The following is an 18,083-nucleotide window of genomic DNA, read 5'->3' as shown; positions in this document are numbered from 1 at the left end:
GCTCCTCTCTCCATTTTCCCAGCTTCTGTGCCCGAAGGGCTCCGCCTGGGCCCTGCATGGTGAGCACTGCTCCAGTCCCCTTTCAGGGACAGGTGGGAAGACTGCCATCCGCCCCGAGTAGGGGGTGGTGGACTTGCCAGGACGAGGGGAGCAGATGGGCTGCAGGACGTGCGTCACGGAGCAGGGCCCAGGCCGAGCTGGGTGGCTCAGAGCTGCACTGGCCCCTGAGCACCGCCTGCCGTGGCCCGGGCCGGCTCCCGTCCCTACTCTGCCGTGCCCTCACTCCTCCCACCCCGGCAGGGGCGGTCACTGCCCTCGTCATACCAAGAAAATGGGGTCTCGGCAAACAGACCCTGGCGCACCACAGGCCACTACCCGCCCTTGAGGAAACGAAGCCATCAAGGTAAAGCCCCCAGAGTGGCTCCCCAGCCCCTACCCCATCCTGTCCCCTGGGGCTGCTGAGGGGCCAGCGTACTTGGGGGTGGACAGGTCCCCTCCTGCCGCTCTGGGCAGCCCCCCTGATGGGAGCCTCTCCTGTGAGGCTTCTCAGGTGGTGCCCTTGCTCTGCCTCGTGGGATCTCCTGGGAGCCCACTGGCCCTGACCATGACCCTCAAGGGTTGAAATGCAAAACGAAACTGCTGTGGCTGGCTACCTGGAGGCCAGGTGGCCCCTCTCCCCACCCAGGGGCTCAAGCCCGGTCCTGCCTACCCTGTCAGGGTGTCACCCAATGAGGCCCCCCCCCCCCTCGCAGCCCCGGAGAGCCAGAGCCCTGTGCTGGAAGCCGGCTCCTGCCGTGTGGACACCCCCACCCCGATGAATGACCAAGAACAGCTTCTGCAGGTAAGGGGGCTCCTTCACGGACTTTTGGGGAGGGCGCCAGGGGACCCAGATACACACAGGAGGACAAGTCACCAAATTCAAACAAACCACTGAGAACTTTAAAATTGCTGTCTTTTGCTTTATTGACAGGTAAATTGTTCAAAAATGTTCTCACGATTCAATAATTACAAAGACTCAGACTTACATTAAAAAAGTAAAAACCAGAACCGCCAGCAGGTGCCGGCCCTAGCAGAGGCCCGGGGAGGTGGGTGCTGGGTGGGTGACACGCACAGGCAGCCCGTGGTGCCCACGTCACTCAGTGCCGACTCCAGGTAAGTGCACGTCTTAAACAGCGTCGCCAAGAACGTCGACCGGCGGGAGAGCAGGGAAGAGCCTGTCCTGGGCTGAAGACCAGCTGTGTCTGCCGGGGCAGTTACCCACCCGTCAGCTTTTAGTGGGACAGGCCCCAAACCTGATCACTTGACATGTGAGCAAGGAAGGGGGACAGTAAATACGTGGGCCGAGCCAATGTGCAGGAGTGTGTCGGGCGAGTCTACATGATGCATACGGGCACTAATCACAGGGCTCCATGCAGGGGCGGGGCTCCGGGGGCGCTGGCCTCCGCGCGCCCAGCAGGCCTCAGGGCCAGGCTGCAGCTCACGCTCCCCGGTCTGACGGTGAGGCGGAAGCTGTGGAAGCGGGCTGACTTCACAGTAGCAGATACAGGTGATGCTCAATGGTTGTGACCGGGAACGGACTGACACACAAGGGACCCAGGACTCACCAGGGGCTTCTGTCCATGGCAACGAGGTCGGCAGAAGGCCATGTGCAGCTGACTGTGATGGCTACATGAATAAAAAGGCCACCAACTAACCTCCACTTTCCTGTCTTCACAATTCTAGTGACACTGGGAACGATACACAACTTCCTACTATTCTCCTAAGGGCCTAGGAAACACTTTGAGGAAACGGGGAATAGGCTCGTCACTGAGGCTCAGCGTTCTGAGCGATCCGCTTCCTTGGCGGAGCTGCGCTGGGCCCACCGGGATTCTGTGGGGCCCCAGGCGCCTTCTTGGCCTGTTCTGGGCCGGGAAGGCTGAGTGCTGGTCCTTCATGTGCAAACGGAACAGCGCTGCCTCCCAGCTGTGCAGATGGGTGGATCTGGTGTACCGCCACAGACCACGCGGCGTAAAACTGATCATCATTATTATAATAAAGATTTTTCTTTATCTCCGTATCTACAGATTGAGTCTACATTTCCTCAGACAACACTGGAGTCAGCTCAGTCTTGGCACTGACAGTGGAGGCCAGCCACCCCGCCCCCCTGGCTCCTGGGCCCCACGGCGGGGAGGCAGCAGGTGGGCAGCCTCAGGCGTCGGAGGCTGGCTGCTCCAGGCCTTCCAGGGGCAGCTGGCTCCTGTGCGGGGAGTTGGGGCTCGGGGGGCCACTGGGGTTGGAGCTGTTCGATGGAGTCGAGTGTTTGGTCGAATCCGAATCGGGCTGTTAACACAAAGGAGGGGGTAGGTGTGAGAACCAATCACCCTGGGTGCTGCCCAGCTGGATGTGGCCATCTAGTGGAAAGATGCGGCAGCTGCTGTCCCCTTTGTCAGGACAACACACCCTCTCTTTACCAGAACTTCACAGGGTCCTTAAGGTTGCTGGTAAGAGATTATAACCCCACGAATAATTCAGTAATTACTGAGGAATAAGCAACTCCACAGTGAAGAAACCAGAGGGTCTAAAGTCAGACAAGGCACATCTGCATGATAAACTTTCTCAACACGATAAAGGATGTCCATGAAAAACCCACAGCTCACTTCATACTAAATGGTACAAGTCAGAAACTTTACCCCTAAGATGAGAACAGAGATGCTGCATTCACCACTGCTGTTGAGCGTTGTACTGGAAGTCCTAGCCAGAGCCAGAGCAATCAGGCAGGAAAAAGAAAAAGACATCCAGATTGGAAAGGAAAAAGTTAAACCATCTCTGTTCACAGATGAATCCATACGGAGGAAATCCCAAAGAACTCAACTCTCCACCCTCAGCAAAGCTGCAGGGTACAAAATCAACACAAAACATCAGTTGTGTTTCTGTTCCACTAGTGATGAACAATGTGAAAAAGAAATTAAGAATACTATTCAAAATAGCATCCAAAACAATAAAACCTATGAACTAATTAGCCAAAGAAGTGGAAAATTTGTAAACTGAAACTAAAAGATGACCTAAATAAACAGAAGATCCCATGTTCATGGACTGGAAGGCTGAACATTGTTAAGATTGCAATACTCCCCCCCACCCCCCCCAACCAGTGATACACAGATTCAGTGTAGTCCCTACTGAAATTCCAATGGCGGTCTCTCCTTTTCTCCAGAAATGGAAAAGCCAGTCCTCAAATTCATACAGAATTGCAAGGGGCCCAGAGTAGTCAATATTAAGAAAAAAAATGGGAGGAACCACACTTAACAAACTTACTCCTTCAAAATGTGCTACAAAGCAACAGTAATCCCAGCAGTGCGGTATTATTAGCACAGAGAACAGTGGACTAGAACTGAGAGCCTGGAAATAAATGTGTACAGCCACGGTGAGCTGGCTTTTGATGAGGGTGCCAAGACCATTCAATGAGGGAAAGAACAGTCTGCACAACAAAGAGTGCTGGATACTCACAAATGAAAGGATGAAGTTGGACCCCTACCTCCAACATATAGAAAATTAAATCAATGACCTAAATACAAAAGCCCAAACTATAAAACTCATAGAAGAAAACATGCATAAATCTTCAAGACTTTGGATTCAGCAATGAAGTCTTAGGACATCAAAAGCACAACCAACAGAAAAGAAAAAAATTGGGTATCATCAAAATTAGAAGCGTCATATGACACTATAAGGATATGAAAAGACGGCAACGGGAGAACGGAACAGAAGAATGTATTTGCAAGTCATGTAAGAGCCTTGAGTAGACATTCGTCCAAAGGTACAGAAGTAGCCAACAATCTCATAAGAAAGGTGTCTTGACAACACTGCTCATTAGGGAAATGCAAATTGAAACCACAGTGAAGTAGAGTAACTTCAAACCTGCTAGGATGTCTACTAAAAAACAAAACCAGGAAAGTAGTGACAAGGATGTGGAGAAATTGTAACTTTCATATCCGGCTGGTGGGAGTGTGAAATGGCACAGCTGCTGTGGAAAATAACTGATGGTTCCTCAAAAAGCTAAACATACTCCACTGCTGGGTACATTCCCCAAAGTAGTAAAGACAGGTACCTGCACAAAACCACGTAAACACACCTTCACATCCGCAGTACATATTTTTTTTAACTTTTAATTTTTAAGGTTTTATTTATTTTTCAGAGAGAGAGAGACAGCGTGAGCAGGGGAGGGTCAGAGAGAGAGAGACACACAGAATCTGAAGCAGCTCCAGGCTCTGAGCTGTCAGCACAGAGCCCGATGCGGGGCTCGAACCCACAAACCATGAGATCATGACCTAAGCAGAAGTCATTAACTGACTGAGCCACCCAGGTGCCCCTTAATGTTTATTTTTGAGAGAGAGCATGAGCAGCAGGGAGGGGCAGAGAGAGAGGGAGACACAGAATCTGAAGCAGGTTCTAGGCTCTGAGCTGTCAGCACAGAGCCTGAAGCAGGGCTCAAACTCATGAACCGTGAGATCATGACCTAAGTCAAGTCAAGAACACTTAACCGACTGAGCCGCCTGAGCATTCCGCCCCTATTCTTGACATCCATAAGGTGAACACAGCCCAAATGTCCGTCAGTGGACCAAGGAGCACACTGAACACGTACAGCCGTACAGTGGAGGATTGGGCAACAAAAAGGAACAACCCACCGACAGCTGCTACGACGTGAAAAGTTAACAGATCTTGAAGACCTCATGCTAAGTGAAGTGAGCCAGACACAAAAGGCCGTGTAGTACACAGTTCTGTTCAAACAAAATGTCTGCAGCACATGACTCCACAGACACAGAACAAAGATTCGTGGTTGCCATGTGCTGGGGGGAGGGTAGAAGGGGGAGAANGCTTTTAGCTTGTGGCTGCACGACTCTGAACATGGAAACAGCCACTGAATTGTTCACTTCTGAATGGCTGCTTCATGTTACGTGAATGTCACTTGCGTAAATTTGGAAGAAGAACAAACGAGGTCAGTGCAGGACGAACAGGTACTCTGGGCCTCAGGATGGGACATGTTGAGGCCACCACGTCCTCTGTGCGGAATCCCAGCCTGGGACACACAAGCGGAGTCTCAGGACAGGAAATGCGGGACAACCTGAAGTGAGGAGCAGCTCTGCGAAACGTTATGGTGGAGGCTGAACACNAGGTCTTAGAGCTGCATATGGCAGCTTTGGGACTGAGGAGTAGAGATCAGAGTGAGGACACCATGGGAGGAGTGTAGGAGAGATGAGTAGACAGGCAGACAGCTGGAGGCATGTGTGGGAATGGGGGTGATTTGGGAGGGGAGAGATGGCTGTGGGAGCACTGGGATGACTGGGGGGGAGGGGCTGGGGGGAGGGGCTGAAGACCTGAGGTGGCTGAATATGGTGTGTGAGTGGAGGTGGCCCAGGCAGGCCATGTATCACTGACGCCTGGCACGGCGCTTACACAACGGAACGGCTCTCAGTCCCTGTCCACGGACAGGGGGCGTGGTCTGTCCCACCTCCTGGCACAGTTGAGGGAGTGGCGCACACAGGTGCTTACATGCACTTATTTGCTGGTCCCCAGGGAGAACTGTGTGGCAGGGAGAGAGTTCTGGGGACATCTGTTAACCAATTCAAAACGTCAGAGAAGCCCTGATTGAGAACGTTCCGTAACAGAACCGTACTGGTAACAAAGCAGTGTCACAAAAGACCCGAAAAAGGCTGGACCCAGACTACAGACATGACTACGAACGCAGAGTGCAGTCCTTCACTAGGCCCTGGGTTTCGGCAGGTCTAGGGGCCGTCACCGGGCCGGGGGGCCCCAAGCGCCAAAAGTGCTGGGAGGGTGCAAGGAGTGATGTGAGCCCCGCGATCGGAGGGGAGCCCTGCCTGCGAACCCGACCAGGGCTGTTGTGATGTCACAACTTCCTTTCAGCTGGTTCGGCCGCAAAACAGCAAACGGAAAAGTAAGACCTTTATAGGTCTACTTTTTTGGCAACTTTTCTGGAGGTCTGAAATTTTTTCAAAATAGACAGCTGAGAAGAAAAAAGTAAAATAGAAAAAAATAAGACCTACCTCTAGAGCCGTTAGCTGTGGGCAGTTTTAAAGGAATTCAATGAAACCTTCCAGGAAAGAAATTCAAAATATCATGGCAACTGAGAGATGCAGGCTTCCTCAGCGCTGAGGCGAGCGCAGCTCTGAAACCAAGCCAGCCGGGCTCACTCCGAGCACGAGGGGCACGAGTCAACTTTACTGACCGACACGGTCAACAAAACGATCACAGACTGAATCTGTTGGTGTAAATGAGAACCCCACACCACAACCAAGGACGATTTACTCTCAGGACGCAGGGGCGTCTGCTCTGGCGCTAGCAGGCTGCACAGAGAACCCATGAAGGCGGTCGCCGTGGAAACCTCGGCAAGAAGCGTCTTGATTAATATCCATCATCCCTTCCTTACCGAAAAAACAAACTGCCAAAGCCAAGAGGAGAAGACCCCTTCCTCAGCCGGGGGAAAGAGCCTGGCCACGAAGGACAGGTTGGGGGGGGGGGTGTGTGAGTGAGACCTGGGCAGGGCACGGGGCCCAGGGGTGCAGGACTCCAAACCTAGGTGCTCAGGAGCCCCCACCTCTTCACTCCCACCACCTGCCCCTTCCCCGGGTCAGAGAGACAAAACTCCAAAGCCACCAAGCAAGCACGCGTGCCCATCAGAAGGCAGCAAGGGGACCAGACGCCGAACGTTCTGAAGCCACCAGCCTGCACAGACACCAGCGGGAGCCGCCAAACATGTAACGGAAGATTACAGTCTGTGGAGCCGTCAACGGGACGGACGCTCCACGTTCCCACATAGGAAAGGCCAAGGCGCGTATCCCCCAGATTAATCTATGAAGTCACAACGTAATCCCAGTGAAAAGCTCAACACAATTTTTACTTTTTCACTGTGGGGCTAACAGGCTGCCTTTAAAACTTCTCTGAAGTGAGGTGCCCGGATGGCTCTGTAGGAAGAACGTGCGACTCTTGATCTCGGGGCCATGGGTTCAAGCCTCACATCGGGTATGGAGATTACAGAAGTACATAAATTTTAAAAAATCATTCAGAGAAAATAAAAACGGCTAAGAGACCGTTATAAAGGGGGAACAAAGAGACGTGGTGCGCCCAGTCTCCTGCTGCAGGCGATGCCGACAGAGGAACAGAACCCACAGTGGGTGCGCCGGGGGACGACTGTCCAGAAATGGAAACAGGCAGGCAAAGGACTCCAACGTGTAATAGCGACGACACTTCGAGTGGGAGGAAAGGTGGCCCGGGGCCAGCACGCATCCAGCTCCGCACACACCCACCGCACACGCTCCCTCTCAGACGCGCTCACGATGGCGGGACAGCAGAGACCCCACGAGAGAACGTTTACCGTAGGTGAGAATGAGGTGTGTGTGACAGCACCCTCGGAATCCAGGCAAAACTGGGAAACTAGGGGCACTGGCCAGAGTACTCGCAACAGAGCACGGTCACGATAAGAACGAGGGGTGCAGGTGTGCAGGCGAGCCCCGGAGGGAGAAATGGCCAGCTCACGCTCAGAAAGGCGTGACCTCAGTGAGACTCCGGAACACTGAGGAGACCTGTCTCCGCCTGACCAGTTTGGCAGCTGGGGTGAGCGGCTCAGCCCTGGGCCGGGGTTTTAGGGCAGCAATAGGGCCAGCTGGCCAGCGGGTGTCCCCTCGCGACCCTCACTGCCCCCTCCCCCACGGGTGCGCCTCGGTCTGTGCGCCCCGATCCCCAGCGGCCATCAGGGGAACAGGACAGAGAAGAGGCCGACGGGGAGGATGCACAGCAGCTACCAGCGCGTCACACCGGAGCAGGATCACACAGAGAGGTCTGGAAGGAAGAAGTTGGCTGGACCTTTCGCGGGAAGGTGTTCATCTCTCGGTCACACGGCAGGGAGGCCCCGACTTGTCAGTGCCCAGAGGCCCAGCGACCCTGTGCCCCGGGCAGTCACCAGTGCCTGGCTCCGAGGCCTCAGGGTGGCGGAGCACCGGGCCGCTCAGACCACCACCCGGAGACAGGAGCCCCCGTCTTTCTCCCGACAGGTTCACGGTCCCAGGGCCCGGGCCATCCTGTCCCCTCCTCAGCACAGCCTGAGAAGTTGGGGCTGGGGACCCGTGGAGGGGGTGACAAGTGCTCAGGCCTGCCAGGCACCAGGCTGCTCCCCCTCCCGCACTCCCACCCCATTTCCCGAGCCCGCTGGGTCCCCCGCGGCTGCGCCTGGCAGGGAGAAGCCTCCGCCACCATCACCGCTGTGATGCTCCATGTGTGGAGGTGCACACACCCGGGGGCGTCCCTATACCCAGGCGAGTCTTACCTCTTTGTCGAAGTCCTGGTCAGGGTCAGACATACTCCTAAGGGGCACAGCCACTCCAGGCTCCGGCCCACCTGGGAAACAAGACAGCCATTATCTGCGGGAAGAGCCCAGAGCTGGCCCGGGCCGCCCCCCATGGGCACCTCTGGTACCTGACGAAGGCCATGAGATGTAGGGCTTGTTCCTCGGCAGAGGCGGCCGGGCCGGGCCGGGGGGTGCAGGGCCAGGCCTCTCGTCCTGGCAGGGGGGCACAGCGCTCTGGGTGGAGAGAACGGCAGTGAGCACACTCGGGGCGCCCTCGCCGGGCTGCAGGCAGACCCCCCGGGCGGAACCGCGGCCCCGCGGGCACACCAACTGCAAAGCGCGTGCCACAGACAGGGGTCCCCGGGCCGCGATGAGCCCAACAGGGACAGGCTCCCAGGACAGTGGCACCAGGCCAATCGGGAGCTAAGAACTGGGGACAGCTATTTTAGGCTGAGCCAAATCCCATTTTGTGTTTTTAAGTGAAAAAGAATGCTACCTGCTCGTTTTAAGATGTTCTTGAGAAATCACTTTTGACAGCTAGTTTCCCATGAAACACTAACAGCCTGAAATGGTAGCAGGCGCCAGACAAGTGTAAAGGCCCCAGCGTTCACGGTCACGCGGCAGCTACGCGGCCGACGGAGGACAGGCCAGCCCCCGCGACAGGTGCCCCAGGCCCACTCGGCACCAGGGGCCAGGCGGGTGGCAAAGGCAGGCGCCGATGCGGCTCCCGCAGCCCCGCCCACCGCAGCCCGCTCCGCCCCGCGAGCTCACCAGAGGCAAGTCCATGAGCACCTGCATCCCGTCGCCCGGCCCCATGTGGGCCACGTGGTTGAAGTTGGTTGGGTTGGATATCATTTTGGATCTCAATTCGGGGTCTCTAAGCATCTCTCTGGGGAAAGGAAAGCGTTTTGGGGTTCCAACGCGCCCAGCTCCTCTCGGCCCCCCTCCTCCTGCTCCGTGAGGCCGGGCCAGGGGCCCCGCTCTTACCGCCGCTGCTGCAGCCTCTCCTCCTCAGGCACCTTGAAGACGAACCGCCTCTTGCTCCTGGTCCGCAGCATCTGCTTCTTGCTGTTGTCACAAGTGTCGGGCACGTTGAGGACCGTCCCTGTGGGAACGCAGGGCAATGCCGGTACTTACGTGTGGCCCTCAAGCCGCCGACACGTGGCCCCTCTCGCCCTCCCACCCCACTTACCCGAATTCTTGCTCTTGAAGTAGATCAAGCGGGGCGGCTCGCAGCTGAGCAGATTGAGGGAGCCCTCGGAGTTGAGTGGTCTGATCTGTGTGGAAAGCGGAGGGATGGTCGGCGCGGGCACGGCCCCGAGGGGAGCCGCCCCGCCGCCCCGGGCCTTACCCTGCGCAGGCCGATGGTCTGCACCCACTCCATCGTGCGCACGTCGAACACGTCCACGCCATACTCGCTGTACACTGTGACGTGGGAGGGGCTGCAACCTAGCGCAGACGGAGCAGGGCGGGGTGAGCAGGTGCCGCCCCCCTGTGCCCTCCACCCTGCGCCCCTCCGCCCCCTGCGGGCAGCAGCAAGGCCCTGACGCCAGGGACCTTCAGAGAATGCGAAGGAGGCCACCCCGCCCTCAGCTGTGGGGTTGCGGCCAGTTCAGGTTAGGTCGTTCACGTTTCCACTCTAGAACCATCCTTCCCTTCGAATTCACAGACACAACCCGATGCTGAAACGCTCTACCATCACCTCTGTAAGTGCACACAGCTCTTTACATACCACAGTGCAGATGCTGAAAGGACCTGTTTAAAAGTTAGCTTTCTCACTGGCTTTCATATACAATTATTACAGAAACAGAGACTTCAGGCTCACCACATCTGAAACGTAGGGGTGGGGGGAGCGTTCTCTTTTATGAAGCCAACTCCTTTCAGAGACACCGAAGAGTCCAGTTTCTGAGCAAACGTTCAAGATCCTCAAACAAAACTGCTTCGCTCTGTGCCCCCTCGCACCTGCTACCCCCCCTCCCGTGAATCCAGTCCTTTCAGGGTCTGCGTACGCCTGGCGGCAACGATCCACCTGCAGTGGGCCCTGCAGGGGGCTCTCCCTAAGTGCCAGGGATGCCTGGTGGTCGTCCTGGTGACAGGAAGCCCGCCTAGCGCACCAAACACCCAGAAGTGTCGGCCTGTCTGGCACGTGAGGCTGAGGGGACGCTCCCATGTCTGGAACTGCAGGGAAACCATCTGAACTGTCGGAAAGCGAGCGGGCCACAGATGGCCTCCGGGGTCGGCAGGCGGGCGGGCGGTGCCCTGACTGTCATCACTCTGCCTCAGCGGAGCCCCCAGCGCGGCCCTGCAGAAATGCACGGCTCAGCCTCCGTTCCTAGTCCCCTGCCTTCCAGGTTTGAGTTGAACACCCTCACGTCACACGTCACTAAGTGAAGAATTTTTAAAAGGGCTCTGCTGTGCTGCTGTCAAGTTCCCAGGGGGCTACGCGGTCGGCCCTTCTGTTTCAAATGCAAAAAGGAGAACATGAAACCGGGTTTAGGAAGCAGACGAGATCCTGGGACTTGCCACCAGATCGTCTCAGAGGTGACTGGTCAGAAGCGTGAGGTGCCTCTCAGAGGACCACTCTCCACGCGCAGGCGTCTGGGGCAGCTCCCCCTACCAGGGAATACGTGGGGCTTCGTTTGCAGGGAGCCAAGAACAACTGTGTGCGTGTGTGTGACCTCTAAGTGATAAACTGACGTGTCCACTCTTAGGAAAAATTCAAATTAGAACGTCAACACCAGGGGCGCCTGGGGGACTCAGTTGGTTAAGCGTCTGACTCTTGATTTTGGTTCAGGTCATGATCTCACGGTTCGTGGGTTCGAGCCCTGAGTTGACAGCACAGAGCCTGCTTGGGATTCTCTTTCTCTGCCCCTTCCATGCGCGCCCTCTGTTCCACTCTCAAGATAATCAATAAACTTAAAGAAAAAAAAAAGGCCAGCACCAGGGGTGACAGGCCTGCATTTGAGCCGGTTCCACCGTGTGCCCAGTGCAGGCCGCCTCTCCTCTGTGGCCCCCAGCGTCCTCCTTGGCAAGATGGGATGGCTGTGCCCTCCGTACGCGCCAGGGGACAGTGAGAACACAGGACAGTGCTCGGCTCAGGGCGTGGGACGTGGAGGCAAGTTACAGCTCTCCAGCTTGAACGTTACTGTTTCCCGCCAGCTCTAAGATCGATTTGGTGTCCACACCGTGCACACAGGACAAAAGAGAGGCCACGAAAGTGGAGCGAGAACTGGAAAGGGAAAAGCCAGGAGCACCGAGTGTCTGCCGGTCACACAGCCAGCATTCCTGGATCTTCACGTCAGTGACCTTTCTACGATAAAGTGTTCAAAAACGGGATTCTAGGGGAGCCTGGGCGACTGGGCCGCTTAAGCATCCAAATTCAGCTCAGGTCTTGATCTCACGGATCACGGGTTGGAGGCCCACGCCAGGCGCTGTGCTGACAGCTCAGAGCCTGGAGCCTGCGTCTCCCTCTCTCTGCCCCTCCCCTGCGTATGCTCTGTCTCTCTCTCAACAACAACCAAACATTAAAAACCAACCAACCTCAGGATTCTAAAGGAGAAGACTGATTGGCAGGGATCCTACGTGGCTCAGGGACCTTCCTACGTGGGCTGCCACGAGGAAGACACGGTGCAACAGGGAAGGGGCCTGGAGAAGCGTCACGGCAACAGGCCTTGCCTCCTTCCCTGCTGGCCCTGGGCTGCCAGCACTAACCAAGTCAGGAAGCACCCGGCAAGGCCGGAGAGCCACAGGCTGGCACATCCGTTACCTCAAGGGCCTGGCGTCCTGTTCCAACACCCTGGCTGCACCGCCAGCCTGGTGAGGCCAGCAACCAGGCACAAAAAAGGTGGTCCTTTTAGTCCATTTAGGCAATTAAGAAGACCTCAGACCCCACCCCCTCAAACTCAGCGTGAACCCGGCATCTAGTCTAGTTTGTGCGGCCGGCTCTTTGTGCGGATGACCAGGATACACAGAGCAGGTGGGATCTGAGGCCCGCAGTCCACCCCGAGCGACCAGACGGTGGGCCGGGGGGGTGCGGCCCCTGAACCGACTCCAGGCCCTTGCCCACCAGGCTCAGGCCTCAATGACTCGTGTCCTGGGACTGCGTTCCCCAGAAAGCCACTGAAACTAGGCAAACACAGGAAGGCAGCTCCTCGCACTTCCGGAAAATGTCCCTCTGGGAGCTTTACTGGACACCGGAGCTGAGATCTTTCTGGCTACCAGAAACCTTCCGCTTGTTTCTATTACCGTGTGGATTCACAAACCAGCCCCATCGGGGTTCTCCGGCTGAGGGGCTCCTGCGAGGCCCCCGGCGCTCCGGGACAGAGAGGCACCGCCGGCGGGAGGCTGGCTTGAGCAGGAAGCCCAGCCGTGCCGGTCTGAGACCACACCTTCTCCTGGAGAAATGGTGGCGCCCACCTCTCGGGCGCCGCTCTGCCTGCTCAGTTAAGGGAACCGGGACACAAACCAAAGCGGAACAGAACACGTGCTCACTGTCGATGTGAGAAGCGGCAACAGGGATATGGCAACAGAAAACATATACATACTACAGGCAACAGGCGCCGCAGGCCACATGAGCTCCTGCATGCGTGACCTCCGGCCTTGCGGGTCCACGTACAGTCCCATGTGGCTGAAGCAAAGCAGGTACTCCTCGCTTTTGAGCTCCACAGCACAAAGGGCATCAAAAGACTGCTGTGAGAGGAACGTGAGCGAGGGGTCACTGGGATTTACCAGGGTCAGAGCCTGCCCGTCCCCCTGGGGGCTCAGCACACAGAACCCAGAAGGGTAGCCCACACAGAGCTTGTCTTTGATCGCGGCCATCCACTGCACAGGGCCGGGGGCCACCATCTCATTGAACTTCCTGTGGAAAGGCCTAGTTCTCTGGACCTCGTAGCAAAGGACCAGCCGCTTCACGGCTGCAAACAGGCAGGTGGAAGAGCTCTTCTTCAGCGTTGCAGTTGCGATGAGCTGGCAGCCTTTTGTTTCCGGAAGCTTGATGTCGACGTTGCTTTCCGCCCCATCGAAGGCAGACCACGGGCAGAGATGGACGTGGTGGTTCCGGCCGCAGAGGAGGACGGCGATTTTCTCTTTGGGAGCGAGCTCGATCTGGTACACTTTCTTATAGTCAGCAACACGGACGATCACTGCGGGAGCGCAACGTCGGGCTCTCAGAGCAGCACAAGGGCGTCTGCTCCCTTCCCGCAGCCCGCGTGGAGGGAACGGCCCAACGCACTCTAGAACATGCTGCTCCCCCCCCAACAGCCTGTAGACACCGGAGAGCGCCCTCCTTCAGCGGCCCCCAGCGGCCCCCTTCTAAGACCCCTCCCCCGGGGCCTCGGCCCGGCCGTCCTTCCAGCTCATCCCTGAGGCCGAGAGCCCTTGGGGGTTGTTGCATTTAGGCGACAAAGACCTGCCTCCAACCTCCCTGGGCCCTCCCCCCACCTCACAGGGCCCCCAATCCTGGGGATGTTGGATGCAGGGCCTGCACTAAGGGCTCTCTGAGCAGAGCCCCGGGTCTGGGTCCTGAGGGACCGACAGCCCCAGGCAGGCCGGCAGCAGCCAGCCCCGGAGGTGACGCGCGTTGGCCCTGAGCTCAGCAGGAAGGGAGCACAGCCCACCCCGGAGCAGCCCCTCGTTTCTGGGAGAAGCCAGCAGGGCCCAGGCCAGGGCCGGGCTCCTTGCATTTCTGTCCCCGGACACAGGGCAGCGAAGAGGGGGAGACATGAGATACTCTGCGTTTTCCTGCCAGGGAGAATGAAATGTCAGAATCAGGAGCGACAGAAGGGAAGTTTCCGTCAGGCCTCAGCACACGGAGGGATTCGGGGAATGTTCCTCCTTCTAGGAAGCACCCCCTGCCCCCAGCTGCCACGCAGTCCGTTCCTGCATGGGCTTTGTGAGGGCCCTCGGGGCTGGTGTCTGCGTCCCACTGCACGCCACGCTCGGGGACAGCGGCAGGCGTGCCACACACGTCTATCAACGTCTGTCGTCTGTGCTGCAAATCACTCTTCGCTGCCTGCCCTTCCCTCCCTCTGCGTGCTTCCCACGTCACCGAGCGCGTCCCGGCCCCTGCCACACGTCCCGCTCCCGCGAGCCCAGGACTCACCATCACGGGTCACCTCTATGACGTAGAGCCCTTCTTCCAGGCCGACCACAATCCTGTCCCCATCTGTCAAGGCAGGAGAGGCAAGAACACAAAGGAGGTCAGTGCTACAGGCGCGTCATCCACCTCTCGGCAGATGCGGGAACCACAGCCGAACGGACAGCACGGCTGCGGCCTCCGCGTGCGGGCGCCCCCCGCGGGCACGCACCCACGACGGCGGCACTCAGGACGGCCTTGATGAGCGGCAGCGTGCGGTCGTAGGCCTCCTGCGGGACGTGCACGACCTGGTTCCTCAGGCGGTTCTTGTGCAGGATCGACTGCAGCCCTTCCAGAATCCCCACCCACTTCCTCTTTTCGTTCTCATTTTCTGTCAGAATGAGCAGTGAGCTGGTCTTAGAAGGTGTCCCTAAGAGAGAGGCTGTCACCTTCATGACAAACAGAGAGAAGAGCTGTAAGACAACCAAAGCATGGCAGACACACGCCCCAGCCTGGCCACCACCTCGCACCGCAGCTGGGGACAGGAGGGCACGCCTCCCAGCGCCGTGACTGNGGTTCGAGCCCCGCGTCAGGCTCTGTGCTGACAGCTCAGAGCCTGGAGCTGCCTCGGATTCTGTGCCCCCGCCCCTCTCTGCCCTGCCCCTGCTCACAATCTGTCTCTCAAAAATAAATGTTAAAAAAAATTTTTAACTGATTTCTTGGGACACCTAGGTGACTCAGTCGGTCGAGCATCTGACTGCAACTCAGGTCATAATCTTACAGTTTTACAAGTTCGAGCCCCACGACGGGCTCTGGGCTAACAGCTCGGAACCTGGAGCCTGCTTTGAATTCTGTGTCTCCCTTTCCCTCTGCCCTGCCCCCACCATGCTGTCTCAGTCTCTTTCAAAATAAACAAACTTAAAAAAAAAATTCCCGGGGCGCCTGGGTGGCTCAGTCAGTTAAGCGTCTGACATCGGCTCAGGTCATGATCTCGTGGTTTGTGGGTTCGAGCCACGCGTCAGGCTCTGTGCTGACAGCCAGCTCGGAGCCTAGAGCCTGTTTCAGATTCTGTATCTCCCTCTCTCTCTGCCCCTCCCCTGCTCATGCTGTCTCTCTCTTTCTCTCAGAAATTAAAGAGAATTAAAAAATATATATTAAAAAAAAATACCCCAACGGACAGGCTGGGGAGACTCTTTCTCCAACCCACAATCTCTCAGAAGCTTCCTGACACTGCACCATCTAACATGAACTCGGGGGCGTGGGGTGCTCTCCATCTCAGCCAACAATGCTGAGAAACATCTACTGACTTCTTCCTGTTTCGCTCCAGGTAATGACCAGAAGGGAAGTAGTGGTGGCACATCGCATCCGTAAAGGGCGACGCGGTGGCTTCCAGCACCAGGCACGTTGTGACTGGAGTCACAGACTCACACACACACAGGCTGGGGTGCAGGATGGAAGGCCGTGCCAGTGACGTGGGGGAGATGGGGCCCTGGGAAGGAGGGACCCCAAAGCAAGGGAAGGCCTCTGAGCAAGACAGGCAGTGGAGGGAGAGGAGGCCCCCTCTGGATCAGCCCTTTGCTACGGCGCAACGAAACGCTGCGAGAAAGAGCCATGTTCTTTTAACCACGTGATTTCTGGACTAGGACGAGCAAAGCATCTCCAGGACCCGGAGGGGAGCATACCCTGAATATACACGGGACGTCTCGGCGTGAAGCGTGTATGACATCTGAGGCCAGGACCGAGCTCACCGAGAACTCCTCGTCTCTGGTAAGGAACAGAACACCCAGAACGTCAGAATGAACGTGCATGCAGGCGGGTCCTCTGCCCCAGTTACGAGAAAGGATGCAGAACATGAAATGGGCCCCTGGCCTCCACCCAGGTGACAAAACATGCTGACAAAGCCAACAAGTGACTCAAAGACCCTGCACGTGTTTCAGTGGCTAGGGACGCGTGAGAACAGAAGCTCCTTCCTGGAGTCACACGGTTCTAGTCTGTGTCAGATACCTCCAGTCACACACATTGCTGAACTGGCCCGTACTCGGCTACATCAGGTGGCCACTTGGTGAGGGACTCTAAGGAAGGGGGCGCAGTGCGCCAAAATGACTGTGGGAGCGCCGTGTCTGATCCCTTCTAAGTCCTGGGCTCCACATCTAACGCCACGTTCCTGGGCCGCCAGGCTGGGCCACCCGAGCCCAGGGACAGACAAGCAGGATCACCTGAGGGTGTGCAGTGGGGGCCGCCGCGGAGGTGACTCCGCTAGACTTCTGTCCCTGAAGCCATCGTCGGGGTGCCCACCGCGGCCCACTATTCCCCAAGCACCAGTGCTGGGTGGGTGCCAACGGGAAGAGAGGACGCGGGGCCCTGGGCTGAGCGCACCCCTCATGCCGACTGCCTCATCCCTCTACCCCGTTTACACGAACCCCAAGAGAAGCCGGGAGGAGGCAGGACGCTCTGCCATCTCCCGGGGCCTGAGGCCAGGAAGGCATGTGCCACGAGGGCGGGCAGGGGAGGCACGTGGCGGCACCCAGGGCTCCAGACTCTGGCACAGAGAGTACGTTCAGGTCCTGACGCCTCAGGCTGTGAGGCTGTGCCATGTGCTTCTGGGATATTTTCTACCTGTTCTTGGGACACATTGTTTTATGTGGTATAACTGCCCACCTGGCAAATCGTCGCGTGCAGGAAGACCCAGGCTGGCACAGCACACACTCTGCGTGCCATACGTGGAGCAAGGACGTGAAGGTACAAATGAGATTCGAGATCACCAACCAAGAGAAGTTGGAACTCGCAGAAGAGGACAGACCGCACAGAACACACACCTGAGGTCCAGGACCTGGCTGGCGACGACGCCAGGCTGGGTGGATTTTCCTTCCGGAAGGTCGTACAGAAAGAGCTTGCAGTCACAGACTACCGCGTAAGCCCGCTGCCATCCCTTCTTCACCCCGGTGGGCTTTGGGACCTGCGGGTACAGTGACCACACTCCACTGCACGTGGTGGGGGCCCCGGCCCCGGGGGATGGCCTGCCCGTGCGACCCTGCATCTGCCGTGCGGCTGGCCTGCTCTCCGGGGACGGCCCCTTCACACCATCCCAGGCCGGTGCCAGAGCGGGTCTGGGCACTACTGGGGAGGGATCCACACGTGGTACAGGGTGGTGCAGGGGCCGAGGTGGTAGAGTCAGCAAACAGGCGTGTTCGGACCACACGCAGAGCACACGCGGGGCACGCATGGAGGATGCCGGACGCTGTGGCTCAGAGGCTGTGCAGACACAGGCAGCGCCGGGCTAGGGAACCCTGTGTTTAAGTGCGCAGCCAGAAGGGGGGACAAGGGGCCCCAGCAAACTGAGGTGTTTCTGTGAGGTCCTCAGAACCCAGGCCCCAGTGCCCTACTGCCCCAGGAGGGGAGGCCTCCCAAACGGTGCAAAAGTCACTTCACAAAGCAACTAAGGACAGCCCCTGGGAGGAGCGGGTGGGACCGTGTGTCATGAGGGAGTAAACAGCCCCTCCCCCGCCTCGTCTCCAGGAGGCCTACCTTGACGTAGCCCTTGTAGGCCGTCCCGATGCCTCTCTGCACATCCACGCCGAGCGGCCGCTTGGACTGCTCAGGAGGGATGGGGCACACCTGGGGGGCGCTGTCTCTGCAGGCCACGTGGCAGGCGAAGGAGCACACTGGGAAAGTGGG

General features: G+C 57.6%; 1 protein-coding gene across 1 annotated transcript in view; it reads right to left on the bottom strand.

Annotated features, from left to right (window-relative positions):
* Positions 1 to 935: 935 nt before the first annotated feature.
* CDC42BPB (CDC42 binding protein kinase beta) overlaps positions 936 to 18,083 on the bottom strand; it is a 102,565-nt gene continuing 85,417 nt past the window's right edge. The window contains 14 exon segments of the mRNA XM_077776516.1: positions 936 to 2,291; positions 2,293 to 2,319; positions 8,315 to 8,385; positions 8,464 to 8,569; positions 9,107 to 9,224; positions 9,323 to 9,440; positions 9,528 to 9,612; positions 9,687 to 9,784; positions 12,880 to 13,476; positions 14,436 to 14,498; positions 14,641 to 14,857; positions 16,091 to 16,172; positions 17,225 to 17,364; positions 17,934 to 18,070. Coding sequence (XP_077632642.1) covers positions 2,097 to 2,291; positions 2,293 to 2,319; positions 8,315 to 8,385; positions 8,464 to 8,569; positions 9,107 to 9,224; positions 9,323 to 9,440; positions 9,528 to 9,612; positions 9,687 to 9,784; positions 12,880 to 13,476; positions 14,436 to 14,498; positions 14,641 to 14,857; positions 16,091 to 16,172; positions 17,225 to 17,364; positions 17,934 to 18,070 — 2,054 coding nt within the window. The 3' untranslated portion in view covers positions 936 to 2,096.

Source organism: Crocuta crocuta, unplaced genomic scaffold (genome assembly GCF_008692635.1).
Source record: "Crocuta crocuta isolate KB4526 unplaced genomic scaffold, BGI_CrCroc_1.0 scaffold8, whole genome shotgun sequence".
Lineage (NCBI taxonomy): Eukaryota > Metazoa > Chordata > Mammalia > Carnivora > Hyaenidae > Crocuta > Crocuta crocuta.
Note: the sequence above shows the minus strand (reverse complement) of the source record. Positions and strands in the feature narration are given on the sequence as shown.